The sequence below is a fragment of the Conger conger genome, chromosome 2 (assembly GCF_963514075.1).
Source record: "Conger conger chromosome 2, fConCon1.1, whole genome shotgun sequence".
Taxonomy (NCBI): Eukaryota; Metazoa; Chordata; class Actinopteri; order Anguilliformes; family Congridae; genus Conger; species Conger conger.
The window spans coordinates 63,243,309-63,258,999 of record NC_083761.1 but is presented as its reverse complement, the minus strand read 5'-3'; the positions used below and the strand labels follow the sequence as shown (position 1 = coordinate 63,258,999).

General features: G+C 39.3%; 1 protein-coding gene across 1 annotated transcript; it reads right to left on the bottom strand.

The window, feature by feature from the left end:
* Positions 1-10,635: 10,635 nt before the first annotated feature.
* On the bottom strand, positions 10,636-14,768 carry tob1b (transducer of ERBB2, 1b). The gene is made up of 2 exons (XM_061232491.1): positions 14,495-14,768; positions 10,636-12,823 (listed from the first exon to the last, which is right to left on the bottom strand). The coding sequence occupies exon 2, from the start codon at positions 12,625-12,627 to the stop codon at positions 11,653-11,655; it is 975 nt and encodes a 324-aa protein (XP_061088475.1). The 5' UTR covers positions 12,628-12,823; positions 14,495-14,768; the 3' UTR covers positions 10,636-11,652.
* Between the last annotated feature and the right edge of the window lie 923 nt (positions 14,769-15,691).

The following is a 15,691-nucleotide window of genomic DNA, read 5'->3' as shown; positions in this document are numbered from 1 at the left end:
GATATTCTGAACTACAAACAGACCAGCAGTACTGCCTGCTGATCATTTAAAATGGTTTCAGTTCCTTGGTTCTTTGCCAATATAGGGTTGGCCAGCAGTGGATTTTTTAATTTCAGTTCTAATAACCAATCTATCTTTCATGTTGGCTACTAGGTTAAAATATTTCAAATATTACTACCCTAATGTTTCTCATGTTTCTATCACTTTTTAATCATTAATTGTCAGAATAATAATTAATAAAGCAATTGCTCATGAATTTTGGAGAAAGTAATTGGTATGAAATGGGAATCTAAAAAACTTAACGTAACAATATACACTTTAATAAGAGAATTAATCACAATGCAAAAAAAGGGTTTAATATTTTCAAATGTCTATATCTGTCACATTTAATGAAATGCACAGAACTGTGCCAATAGCTGAGATCTGCATTCTTCTCTTTTTCTTGACAGAGACTACATTTAACAATACATAATAATGTCATTATTAGCTTTCCTGTCCAAAGGCACTATAGGAAACTGGTGCTATTTTTATGTATCTCATTTCACAAATCAATTCCCTTAAATATCATCAACACCCAGTCTGCACAACACAAGCATGAAAAGCTTTCTGAAGATGGCATCCAGCAATATGCCGTAATGTTGTGATATCTACAAACTACATGCCTTCCAGCCCAATTGGCAATTTTCACTTCATTAAAAAATGCTGTCACATTTCATTATAGTTGCTGGTTTATTCTATGCCAGCCCTGAAGTTGACACGTGGTTTTCTTAGTTTTCTCTTCTACACAATCTGCCAACTTGGTGCAATTCATGCATTTGTTCTTCTTGCTTTTACAATACCTGGTAGATAATAAGTAGCCCCACAGACTAATCCTCTCCAAAATTGAGCATGTCACGCAATCCTAGTGTAGAAAAACAAAGAACAATCCAGAAGAAATTGTCACAGGCAAAGTCATTCGGAAACCCATGATACAGATAAAGATATATTTTCAGTTTTATTGGAACATTTTGTCAGGCTGTTTGGGATATGTCAGTGAAAGGATCAACATGCCTCACATTTCCCAATACTATTGAAACTGTCCTTCTCATGGTGATGTTGCAACAGATATGACATATTTCAGTCTTATTGGGACAATTGTTGATTTTTTACATGATGAGGGTAGGGGCCAATGCTATGACATCTCACATATCCAGTAGCTTTCACATATTCAGAGTATATTATTTTTAATCGAAATTCATGGTTACTTTTGTCATGTCATGATGACTTGATTCCTGCAATAGCCTGTAACCTGGCTGCTCGATTATATCATTGATAAGCTCCAGCTGGGTCAGAATACAGCTACTCATATTCTCACTATAACAAAGAAGTATAAACATATCATTACTTCACTGGCTATTGGGCTGATTTTCAGGTTTGTGGTGAGTGCTGTGTCTGTCAGACATGCTTCTACAACATATATAAGCCTTCAGAGTTCTCAGATATAGGTTCTTTTGTTGCCCAACAATCCTGAAGAAACTGGTGGAACAGCTTTTTCTTGTAGAACAGAATAGTCATTCATTGTAGGCCCACCGTCCCACCCCAGGACTGACACCTCTGGATGTTGCATACAATCTGTCCTTAACTGAGTAGATCTGGACACTAACTTGACCATGGCGTGTCTGTATGAACTATGACCTCTTCTTCCAACATGTGTTTAGCTTGTGTTATGTTGTGAACATGCAAGATGCATCATTTAGTTTGGTTTCATTACATGAAAAAGGAGATGTGCTTTGAATATTTCAAACCTGTCACTCAGACCTGAAGCCTCAGAAGGGTTAAAACAGTAAAAACAGAGCATTAAGAAATATATTCCAATTTAAATGTAACACAATTTTTCTGAATATGAAATTCATAAAAAACATTTTATGAAGCTATGGCTTGCTTCTAATGTATGTTTTAGTTATGTTTAGTAATGTTTTGTTTTCATATTTATCTGAGACTATTTATTCCAATTATATTATTTGACCATCTGTTTTGAAAGCTGGAACATTCTTAGTATTTCCATCCATCCATCCATTATCTGAACCCGTTTATCCTGATCAGGGTCGCAGGGGGCTAGAGCCTATCCCAGCATACATTGGGCGAAAGGCAGGAATACACCCTGGACAGGTCGCCAGTCCATCGCAGGGCACACGCACCATTCACTCACACACTCATGCCTACGGGCAATTTAGACTCTCCAATCGGCCTAACCTGCATGTCTTTGGACAGTGGAAGGAAACCAGAGTACCCGGAGGAAACCCACGCAGACACGGGGAGAACATGCAAACTCCGCACAGAGAGGCCCCGGCCGACGGGGATTCGAACCCAGGACCTCCTTGCTGTGAGGCGGCAGTGCTACCCACTGCACCATCCGTGCCACCATTCTTAGTATTTGCGATTTGAAATTATTATCATTATGTTGACTTGAACCCCCATTTTCATTTTCTTATTTGTTCTTGTAAAAATATTATGTCATTTTTTGAAGGTAAAACACCATGGTTTCACATTGCAGGCTAAAAATGTTGGCCCGTTTTACAGTGCATCTTTTCAGCTCTGAAAAAATAAATAATAAAACAGTATCCATATTCATTCTGTAATGCAGGAGGTTTCAGATAAACATCAATACTCTATTTGGAGTCCACTCTAGCTGTTTGCTGCTCGGGCAGCAAACAGTCTCTTAGGACAGATCCACTGGGGACAGGTCATGGGGATTCTGCTCTCCATCTGGAAAGAACATTTTTGGTCGCTATTTACATTTTTGTTCTTCCGGAGTTATGAACCTATTTTCAACAGTGCAGAAACAAAACATTTTGTGAAACATGCAGAACTAGACATCTTTAGCCTACATTCTCACATTCCAGTGAGAATAGAGTACGCAAGGAGTACAATTGTAGCAGCAACACACCAGACCCTATAGGATTGCTGATAGATTGGCGTTGATTAAAGTGACTGAATAGTTTCAGATATTTTCCCTGCTTGTAACTCTCACTGAGACCAAACTGAAAATCCTTTCCTGTGAACAAAGCAGCCCTTTCAAATGAAGCATTCTGACAAGGATTCTCAGTGACGTAGAGCTTTCCTGTCATTTATTGCCTTGTTAAAATGCCTGCACCAGCTTTAAACTTTAATCTCTAATCCCTACAGATCAAAATGACAAACCTCTTCTGTGTCACACAGTGAACTTGCTGGACCACATGCGAGCCAAGTTCCAAACTGTCGGTCAAAAAGGAGGAGCACCAAGCAAATCAAAACAACTTCTATAAATCATAAAGGAGAAATACTAGCTTCCAAAGAACATCTATAGCAGCAAGAATGCTTCACGACACCAGGAAAAAATGTTGGACTGGCAGGCCTTGGGCTGTCATTGAATAAATGTATTCCGCATGACAGAGAGCCTGAAAGTAGACCTCGGCTAAGCGTGGAAAATTTGGTGCTGTGTTGACCAGATCACATCTGCTCGCAGGTGTTGACTGCTCTCTAGTCAGTCTTTATTAGATTTCATGTTTCCACACTACAGTTGTTGGTTGCTCTTCTTGGTGACAATTATACAAACACACTGATACATAGATACATAGATATATAGATATCAGAGTCATAATAGATACCACATAGGGACATGACTATCTTGGGTATGGTCCAGGAATGACTATTAATAGGAGGAGGAGGAAAGAGCATTCTTTTTTTAAGCTCGTGAGAAACAATTTGTACTTCAGTTCAGTTCCTTTCAACCTGAGTAATTCGTGGGCAACCATGGCAACCACCAACCAACACAAACTTTTTTCCATTCCACCTTCACCTTTCGAGGATATTTTGTGGCTCGTCAAGAAAACATTTTTCCTTTCAGCATCACTGAATAATTAAAATGCAAGCTAGATCCTGTGCGTTTCTCTACAGTGCTCCTAGCTTCATAGCAGAATGTTCAAGGACAGGTTGAATACTCTTTCTTTGTTTCTTTTCTGAATGTTAGTGGCAATAAATAGGTCATGAACAGAAAAACAACATGCATATGAAACAGCAACTTTAAACAAAAAACAACTTTAACCAAAAAATAAGGCTTTCCTTCATCGGGACAGCTCTTAACAGCTCTTATCATAGCCCATTAACAAATAAAAGAACACAACTGACAGAGGTTGATGGATGGTTTGCTTGCATTTCACAGAGCGCCTGCCTGGGATTCCATTGTCCTGAATCAATGAGGAATTCTCCAGTCATGAGTCACAGGGTGTTTCCCCACTTTGTCCGGGGATGTCTACACAGGCATTCAGATAACGCAACCAAACTAAGGCATCTTAACAGAGCCCAATAGAGAGGAAGCTGGAGCTTATACTCACATTGTAACCCTTTCCTTGGCTTTGACATCTGCTATGAAAGATTGGGACTGAATTATTTTAGGTGCCATTAGGAAAACAGAAAAAATCCCATTGGATGTTCAGTGTTAGACATACACTGATATGAAACCCACAATATAATTAATTACAAAATTACATTAGTCAATGATAATATTTCAGAGCAGTTAACATCAAGACTATTCCTGGCCCACAGAACTATAACATGGGTTCTAGGCAATGCTACATTGGGGTACCTATTTCCACTGTCAGAAAATATAACTTTTTGCCCGCCACAAAAGAAGGTATGTTTGGAGAAAAAAGGGAGAAGCCTTTTTAGAGAAGAACACCTTGCCAACAGTTAAGCATGGAGGTGGATCCATTAGGTTTTGGGGTTGTGTGGCAGCTGGGGGCACAGGAAATACTGTGCTTGTGGAAGGAAGATTGGATTCTAGCAATGTCCACCACAATGGCCCCACAGACTTGAATATTATTGAAAATCTGCGGAGAGATCTCAAACATGGCGTACATGCAAGGAGGCCGAAGAATATTTCCAAGCTAGAGGTGTTCTGCCAGGAAGAATGGAAAAAAATTCAAAAAGCGAGAACTGAAAGACTGTTAGCTGGCAACAGGAAGTGTTTATAGGCTGTTATAGTGGCCTGAGGAGGAGTCACAAAGTACTAATTGACAGGGTTCCCAAACTTTTGCACAGGGTGTTTTCCTTTTTAAATTATTTTGAAACTGTAAAATTTTTTATAAAAAGTAATCTTGCTTTAAAAGACTTATTAATTGTAGATGTTTTTGCTGCCCAAATCTTTGCACAATACTGTATGCACTTGTTACACGACTAATGAATCCAGATTCTAACTCAAATGTATTTTACATGTCACTTCAGTGTAAAGTGCTTGCTTCAATTATTATTATTTATTTTTGCTTTGGGAAATACAGCAGTACTAAATTAAGGAATAGTGTATCACTGATATAGATTTCTGCCTTTCACACTAGTGAGTTAAAAAAAATGGGAAAAGATTAATCTTACTAAAAGAATGCAACCATCCATAATTAGCCTGACTGGGTAAGGTGTGAATCAATTGCCATTAGACATAATGTGGTGGAACCAACTAAACAATTTGTTTGTATTGGGACCTGTCCTCAACATGTCACTGCAGTCATTACAATCAGGGAGAAAGTTACCGCATGGTTTCACAGGCCAAGACAAACTGCTGTCTTATCTTTCGAAAGCAGCAGTACAGAGATTAGAGATGAAATTGTTTTGCAGCTTTCTTCTATAAGACCAGAGTTTTGTGGCTGAATGCTGCAGGGAAGCACACAAGATTAAATTACACAGGCTGGGAAGATCAAACACTTGAGAAAGTTTCTCTGAGGAGGAGGAAGAAATGTTCTCTGTGGCTGCTCGAAAACTCGAGAGCCACCGTAGCAACTAATGAAATCCATCAATATTGCATCACTGGACAGGTATAGGCCCTCTGTGTGTAGGTTAGACATGGCTGAAACAGAGATGTCTTGTAATTGCATTATCCGGTAAACAGAACATTCACACTAAAACCTCTACTTAAAATACAAAGCTGCATCATATTTGTTATTTCACCTTGTTGAATCCCATGTTATGCACATTCCTTCCTTAAATTCAATCTATGGCATACATTTCTACTTTTTAACATTCAAAACATTCTCTAAAAAAAGAGGAATGTGGAACAATGCTTCGTGTTATGTACCATATGGCAGCGTTCACTGTATCATCTGTGTGACAGAATGTCTTAGATTAGATTTCAGACCACACCAAATGAAGGGATGGCCCAGGAGACCAAAGCCAAGAACAGTAAGTAAAGCAGGTTACCATGGCATTGCTAAGGTAAAGCACTGTACAACAAAGGTGCAGTTAGCATGAGATCATTGAAATAGTTTTATCATGATGTTGGAAAATGATATAATGTATGGGCAAGCATGACAACCTGTGCAACCAGATCAAAAGATGTAAACAATAAGAAGAATTTCAAATATTTGTAACATCAGTTTGCAGATGTGGCAAGTGCCTTCCTTTGAGAGTAGAAACAACCATTTAAACATTTCAGGATTTTCATGAAGCTCTATATTACAGCTACAGCATTACAAACACATTTGGGAACATTGTGCCCCTTCCTTCTTTCAACCACCATCTTTATTGCTGTGTCACAAAGGATTCTCACATCTTCTGGATAAACTTGATTTTCAAGACCTACCTAGGCATGGTGCAAGGGTATCCTTTGAAAGGGCACTGAGATGCACGTTTTCAGTGAGACCCACCCCAGGTCTCAGAAAGAACATGCATTTCTGTCATGTGGGTGTGTTGACAAAAGACCTGAAGGACATGTGGGTGAATGAGTATTCTCTATTTACACATAGTGATGTGACTCACCCATGCAGTGTGGGGAGGGAACGCCCCATGGTGACGTTGTAGCTCTGTGGGTATTTTCACAACATCCAGAATCCCAGTAATGCTTAAGAAAGTACAGTCCTCTGGAGAAATATTCAGAAACCACAGCTACCATAACAAAACAAAATAACCATAACCACTTATCACAGTTTCTAGGTTTTTAGCAATGCTACACTACATTTTACTTGCATTATGGATTTTCATTGGAATACTTTCATGTTGAAAAAGGCTTTGGAAAGACTTTTGGGCAAAAGAGGGAATCCTTGGACAATGCAATGAAATTACTTGGCAGGATATGAAAGTTGGAGCTGACCACAGTTATATTTCATCCATTTGAAATACAGGAGGAATTCATTAAACTTTTATCTGAATCTTTAACCCAGAGGTTTACATCTTAGATCTCTTGGGATTTTTGTATTTTCTTTTTGGTTTTAATAAAACCAAACTGTTTACTTTGGATACATTCTGTTTACTTTGGATACATTCTAAAACAATTCACCTAATGAAATGAATTCATCCCTCGTCACGCAGCCTCTTGTAACTGTAAGCCATTGCTATGGCAGACTCTTACCAGATAAATACAATAATGAGTAACTGGTGGCCTCCTAATGTTTGCCACTGTTTTAATGCTATCTCAGCAGATCGAAGCACACAAATAAATGGGTGGCCTTGCAATTCAATAACTTTTCTTATCTGCTTCACTGGTCCAAAACAGCACCTGGTGCCTAAAGTTAAGTCTGCTGCAACTTCTTCCACAAAAGCCTGCTGCTCAGTGAATCTTATATTGGAAGTGGCAGAACTCAGTGGTGTATCAAGTCAGGGAGTGGCCACTTGCCATCTTCAGAACCAACGCACCCATTGGAGGATGGACCCATAAGCCTGTACAAGCTGTTGGGTTTTAGTTTGTGGTAAACATGTGAGATGAGGCAAATGTCCACAGAAGGGCTGTGTACACAACACAGTTTAAGCATTCCTCCCACTACCTTGTGGATGGAGGCTGTGTGGGTGTTTGTGCAGAGGTCAAAAATGTTACTAGCTATACAACATGATTATGCAAGCTAAACCAAACTCCCTGGAGGAAGGATGACAACCTGCTGTGCAAATGAACATAGACACCATTTTAAATAAACAGCAACATCAAAGCCAATAGATTATTACACAACCATTATTTTCAGCCAACCATGAGTTAGGAGTTAGGTGTACACAAATACAATGCTGGTCCCACAATCTTTTTGAGTATGTATTAAAGGGATGCACTACCTGGAGATTTATAATATCCAGAAAGTGAACAATACTGTGATAATATGAAGATGATATGAAGTGAAATATACGATGGAATGTATAATGTATAAATAATCCATAATGATGGAAATTGAAATGATGTGTGGCAAGTGCCTTAGATCTGTAAACTACAGTTTAATTTCACATACACAATGTTTTAATGCCAAATTATCATAAAAAGAAACAACAGCACTTATTATGAGCATGGCTGAAATAAAATGGTTGGAAGCAATAGTTATACAATTTGGATAAGGACATTGTTTTCTCCCTGTTATTAAATACCAAAGAAGGCCTATTCAATAATACCTTGTATACTGCTTGAATAGTATGTTAGTGGCAGTGGACCCATTCTGGGACAGGGAATGACCACTAAGAGGTAATGTTTGGTTTTAATAACCATGTTACAGAAAAATGCATTCATGGATGGAATGGAGCCTATTTTAAAGCCATTAGTGTAGGCTGGCAATGAGCCATAAACCACACCTCACACCACAACAAAGGATATCAACGTTATGGGGGACTCAGTCATGGGGTACCACTGTCAGCTGGTTTTCGGGCCAACCACAATTGCAAACCCAGAATTTTAACAAACTATAGGGTGCCTTTCATGTTTATAAAGATTATATACCCTCTATTGCAAAATACCCTATTATGTCAGAAATAGCTATGTATGTCATGAAAAATAAAGAACCAAGTTTGAGAACCACTGGCCTATTCGAAAGCTTTAAAAAAATACTATAAGCAATCCTCTCCTAATGAGGCATTGAGTACATGGTTTAAATTCAAATACAGACCAGTGGCGTTATTCAACACCATCATACAAGGGCCTTACAGAAGCACACATGGCCATGAAGTACCTTCTTGAGACATATCTTTAATCAGATTAATATGTGGAAATGGACACAAAATCCTCCAATCCCCTAAAATACCCATGCAAAACATTTGTGCAAGATCAAAAGGCAATGCGTACCGGGAAATATGTGTCCCCCTAGAAGTATCACCGCCTTTAAGTTTCTAAAAATCAATAATTAATCAGCTTTGTCGCCACCATGAATACGGTGTCAATTTTTCAGTCCCTTCAGGAAGACCGAGCACCCCAGCCGCAAAAATAAAGGAGGTATTCTCAAAGAAATTGGTGTGCCATACAACAACGGCCACCTAGAAAACATATTTGACAGAGCCACAGGGTGAAAGAAAAAGTATTTAATGGAAACAAAATTAATACTGTAAAAATACCAGTTTTGGGTAGATATCCAACAGCACTAGACACTAACCTGACAAGTTCAGAAATTGAAGCTTCATTACTATCATGGAACAAAAGTGAGCAAACACATTTTACCTCCTCTGAAAAGTCTCTCTACCTATTGTTTAATAAGTTTGAGTGATTAACACGGTCCATAAACAAGGGCAACTCATAACAGAAGTTGGAAAGCCTTAAACTGGTTTGCGGGTTTATGTTACAATTACGTCTCGATGGCCTCACGTAAATGGCCCTCAACCTGCCGGGGCCATATTTCATCAGCGATGCCATAAGGCTCCCCTCCGCAGGAGCAGAATGCACTTCACACTCCTGTGTTGGATGTGCCACTCCGTCGCAAGTCAGAGTGGCTCAAGTGCTTTGGCGACTCGAGCTGAGATCAGTATAAATCCCCGAGAGGCATCCCCCAGACAGGAGCTCTGGAACTAATACCACCACAGACTACAGCCGACACACATCACTCTCTGCACCATAAACAAACCCATGGATGTAGCCATGAAAAAAAGTATGCACCACTCAAAACACATGAAAGGATCTACAAGAGTGGAAGCGCTTGCGGATATGACCGCAATAGGAATTGGGAGGGCCCAGGTTACCTGCCTGCCTCACCACTCAAAAAGCTCTGAAGGCATATTAATCAAAGCACCATCAGAAGCTTTCCATGAGACACTGGACGTGCATCAGCTGCATTTAGAGGCATCAAACTGTTCAGTTTTCTTGTAAACAAATCAAGTAAAACTGCAAAATAATTATAAAAATATGTAGAGCACTGAATGAATGTGTTGAGAACTAAGAACAAAATGCCAGTACACGTTGCTACCAATTCCAGTGTATTCATGTACATGACCAAACAAACAAGAGACGTTACAAATCAAAGGTTAACATAATAGCAAAGCCTACTTTTCTACGATCAGCAAGAAACTATGCCCTTGCACAGCGTAACAAAATTGGCCCCAAAAATATTCCAATAGTTGAAGATTCTCCACATCCCTGACAAAAAATTGTTTTTATTAAACTCATGTGGCCTACAGTTCAGTACACTGAAGAGGCTGTCATGGTGCATAAACCAAATAATTTAATGTGAATTAGGATGCACCAAGTTACTTGCATGTATTGCATTTAAGCATCAAACATTTAGGCCTTCCCTTTCCAATATACATATTGGAGTTAAATGCAATTTCAAAATGACTGCCCAAGACTGCAAAGACTAAAAGGTTTGGAATTTGTGCCAACTATCAACAGTGCACAGCTACCATTTTGAGTGTCCCACTCAACTGAGGAAAAAAATGAAGGGTTAAAGATAAAAAGCAGAAAGCTCAGTTTTGACTGTAGTTTATTTTATTAAAAAGGCCAGGATGCAAATATGAAATTAAAAAAAATAAAGACAAGCATATCATTTTTGAAGCATTTTAATACAAACTTAACAATATAAACTATTTCAGTCCCTCTTGACATGTAAGACACTGACTCAAAATACTTTGTTATACCGTTTTTATCAAGTATTGCACAATGTAGGTACAAAATTAATATATACGATTACATTTTGTCCATAATATAGCAAAAATCTTTAAACTCTTAACAGAAAATACAACTCTTATGTTTCAAAAAAAGCAAATATTCCTACACTTTAATTCCACCACTAAGGAATATTCTGTACACAATCTTTAGAATAGTTGATGTTTTTAAAGATGGATTCATTTGTTTTACAATTTCTCTTTAAAAAAAAAAAAAAAAAAATATAACGTAAAGCTGCTGCAGCCATCACAGATCACTGGAGTAGTAAAAAGATATAAATGCAATACCATGTCGTAGAAACAATATATACTCTGATATTTTACAAACTCTGTACTAAATTAAATTATACAATTAGAAAAAAGACCAAGTAACCCCATTTATTCATTAGAGCCAATTCTTAAAAATCAGCCATGTCTTACTAACATTTAAATACTGTAAGAGGCCATAACTTGGTTTGTTTGTTGTTTTTTCATCTTTTAGAGTATATTTTTTTAAAACATAGTAAAAAATTATTTTGTGCTTGGTTGGCAAAAATAAAAAGAAACAAAACAAAATAACAATGATGCATGTAGAATTTAAGTAACCAAGCTTGGACATGTTTGTACTACAAGCTTTTGTAAAAACAAACTCAAGGGGGCACAAAAAGAACACCCTTGGGCACATGCGCTTTGACTTCAACAACTTTAACAGGGATCTTTAAACTGACATTTCTCTTTTTTTTTTATGCAATTTCTTTTTTTTCCGTTTGTTTTTTGTTTTTTTTAAATGTGCGTTTTCCCCCAACATCATCATTACTTATAGATGCATCTTTTTGTTTATTAGTTAGCCATGACTGGCTGGAATTGCTGGTTAGAATACTGCATGTTGTTCAGGCTGAAGTTTAGGCCATCCATAAGCGACTTCTCATTGAGGCCACCATAAGCTGCAAACACATCGAAGGCATTACTGTACTGCAGAGGACTGAGACTGATGGAGTTGTCGCCCGGGAACATTGCACTGGTGCTGCCCTGCCCCTGGAGATTTGGGAACACAAACTCCTTTGCATTTGGGGAAAGTGCGGAGGACTTCTGCTGCTGGCTGCCCAGGCCGAGCCCGTACAGAGAATGCATCGACGTGGAGATGGCTTTCTGCTTCAAGAGGTTGTTCACATTCAGGCCCAGGTTGGTGGGCGAGGTGCGTGCGACCTTGCTGTTGTTGCGCCCGCTGTTCTTCATTTTGGTCGACCCGAACTTGGTGGCAGCGAACGTGGCAGTGGTGAAGGTTAAAGGCTGGGTGGAGCGCGGCATGAACGAGGGGCTAACGGCAGCAGACTGCCCAAAGGGCGGCGATGGGGAGCTGGACTCTGACGAGGGCCCCACCGGGTCACTGATTGGCATGAACACCTGGGCCTCGGGGTTAAAGCTGTTCTTGATCTCCTTGTCCAACTCGGACCCATTCTCAGTGTTATCATCCACGTACAGCACCTTAACAGGTCCCTTTTCACCGATCTGATAAGACACCTCAAAAGGATCGATCCACACGCTAAGATCCTGGGGCAAGTTGTTGCGGACGTCTTCGATGTCCAACCCACTCTCTTTGGCTGCTTGTTCCACAACTGGGTCCACTTTTTCCCCTACATGTATGCATCTGAATCCAGACCCTTTATATGGCTTGTCTGGGTACCAGTGTCCCTCGTATTTTTTCTTCAGCTGCCTCTCCAGCTCTTCACCAAAGATGTTCACACGTCGCCGGGGGAGCTTGTTGTACAAATAAGAAATAATAAAGTTGAGTGCTACTTGGATTTCAAGCTGCATAGCTGCTGCACTGTACGGTTGCAAGTTGCAGGTTCTCTTTTTTTTTTTTTTCCTTCTTGTTTTGATTCTTTCCCGAGTGTTGCAAAAACCTCCAAGGCAGCAGCGTTTTCACCAGAGAGAAACTACAACTTCGTTAAAATGAAAGTGCTGGTTGCAGAAGAAATGTCTAGCCTTCCAGAGGCAAGTGTTCTTGTTCCTTGAGGGAGAAAGGGAGAAAAAAGAATTAGAACGTGCTTCGAGGTGATTAAATAAGATGCTATAACCTAGCTACGTTGACGGTCACAAAGTTATTTAGAACAGCATTAAAACACAAGCCATCACATTAACTGCTGACTGTAAACATGATAGTCATTTCAATTGGTTTGCGAGAGGGATTTTTTCCATCCAATTCTATGCATCAAGCAAATCAGTCTGAAAGAATGTACCCTGATCAGATATGGTTCCCTAAACAACGTGCAAATAACGCATTACCATCCACCTATTATTACGTCGCCCAAGACATATTGGCTCACTTGCTAAAGGAACTGACGCGAGGAACAAAGGCATTAAATAGTAAAGCGAAATAAAAAGGCAAATCAAGCCACTGCCATAAAATGACCTTTAAACGATTAGTTAGGCGAGTGCCACACACAAGCCATAGAATTATTAAAAGGCACCGTTTTCATTGGTTAAACTCGCTAGTTAGTCAGTATAATTCCAGTGAATATTACTTCATATCATCGTATCACATTCACATTCACAAACAACCCTTTCATATCCAACGTTTGCCAACGACTTAACTTACGGTGTCAATTTTCAAGTATTGTGATGCAGCAATGATTTAGTTCTTTGCAATCAGGCTAACGTTGCAATTAAATTATTGGATGAATAGCATAAAAATGCAGAAAGAATATGCGAAGGTCACTAAATTTAAGGGGTGGGTAAATCCTCAGTAGCATATGGCTGATCGGAGCAGAGCTTGTTACATAATATGGAGGTCCTCATTTAATTTCTTATCACACACTCAGCTGTCGAGAAAGGGCATTTCGCTTTCCATAAAGAGAACTCGGCTACCGAATGCTTTTGGATTTAGAAGCAAATGTTAGCTACACTGGAGAACTTTCAGATACCCAAATCAAAATGCAACCACGCAAGTAAACTACCTTAGCTACCCTATCGGTAGAAAAAATGATGTTATCTAGCTAATCAAATATTTATGATATTTTGAGTTGACAGTATAACGAGTTCTCGCTTAACGAGAATTGGAGCGCTTGATAACTAGCTAACTTTATATGACCAACCAGTTACCCAGCTCCCTGGCTAGTATACTTAGGTAGCCTTGCAAACAACATTAGCTAGCCCGCTGCCATAACGCTACACCTGCCAAGCATCTTGGACTAACCATCGATTTGCTAGCGCATGTTAAAACGACGCAGAACTACGGTTACGTAACGTTAACCTACAAATATACACGTTTATGCGTGTCACACTGATAGCTAACGCTAGCCAACCGTGCCCAGTGAAAAACCACCGTCGAGAGTATCCTGGCTCGCTGGCTCATATGGCCATTTATCCATCTAGCTAGCCAACTAGTTGCACAGATAACCAATGTTAGGCATCTAGACTCGCCTAGATAAACATGACTCAACAATCCAGTTGATTAACGCATATAGCCATCCAGCTAACCAACAAATCAACAATACACGCAGTTAGCAACTCACAAGCTTGCGGTAGCTCTCGCCAGTCAGCGAATGCAATGACAATGGTTAGGGACTAATCAAGCGAACCAGCCGACTAGCAAAAAGACATAAAACCAAAATATGGTCTGTCATTTCAAACGAAGACATTAATCTAGATAGAAATTGATAGTACAAAAAGTAATACTTACTTTTATCGTAGAAAAAAAATCACAGTAGATTATTGAATATTAGCTAGCTAACGTAGGGAATTGACTTGCTAGCTTGAAAAAGTGGATGAACTATGACACAAACACTTTTTCAACCGATAATTAAAATGTATTCACAAAAATTATATTCCAATCCGTGTAATAAATGTTGTGGCGTTTTGCTTAGTTTCTATTTTTAGATTATTCGTTTCTTTTCCTCTGCAGGCTAGTTGACTCCCCACTGCCTGGGAGTTTTTACAACTCTGTCCCAACAGCTGTCATCTGCCTGGTTTTTATAGCTTTCCTCCGCCACGGGCACGAGGTAGGCGGTGATGCGGTTCTCAGAGGTCAAAACAACGAAGAACACCGCCTAGTCGTCAGCCATTGGTCGTTTTCATTCTCTCAAGGCTCCATAGCGACACGATATCGCATGTTTATTGGTCAACCTACGGTAGATCAAAACTGACAAGTTGGGCGTGTGGTTATTCAATGAATGCGCTATGCATTTGATAGTGATTGGCTCGAAGGCTACACAGGGCACCTGTAGACCAATCTGAGGTGAATGCGTTGAGCTTTTGTTGAATAAAAAAATGTCAGCTGTTTTTTGGAACGGCGACAGTTTCTGCGTCACGGAATTAGTTTAAATGGCCAACGTTACTCCAGCTAGAGAATATTGCTAGGTAGCTCGTTAGTGATAAATGGAGTTTTAATTATTTTTCAATAAAGGTTCGAATTGACCGTTAATATTAAATACTGTTATATGCGATGGCATTGTGTACTTAAAATAAACTAGCTAATTATATATTTACTTGCGTCAAGTGCTTGATTTCCACAAACAAGTCAATATGTTAAAGGTACAAGCGTCACAGCCGTTGGTAAAATAATTTAAATGCAATGACAAACTGTTCGACAAAAGCAATAACACGTAAAATAGTTGGACAGCAAGTTCACCAAAAGAAGCATAGAAATCACAGAAAAGCGGAGTGATACTGAGGAAGTTGAAGCTGGAGGAGTTGTGCTCTGTTCTGTCACCGTGTGCATACATAGCAGAAATGAAAAGGGGCGGTGGTTATTGGCTGAATACAAATATTTAAGGTTCTGATGCCATTCAGTACGTCATGCTGAGAACAGGACACGCAACGCTGATCTGCGCAAGGTCTTGTTTGAATTTAAGGGAACATTATCGGTGTCACGGGAAAG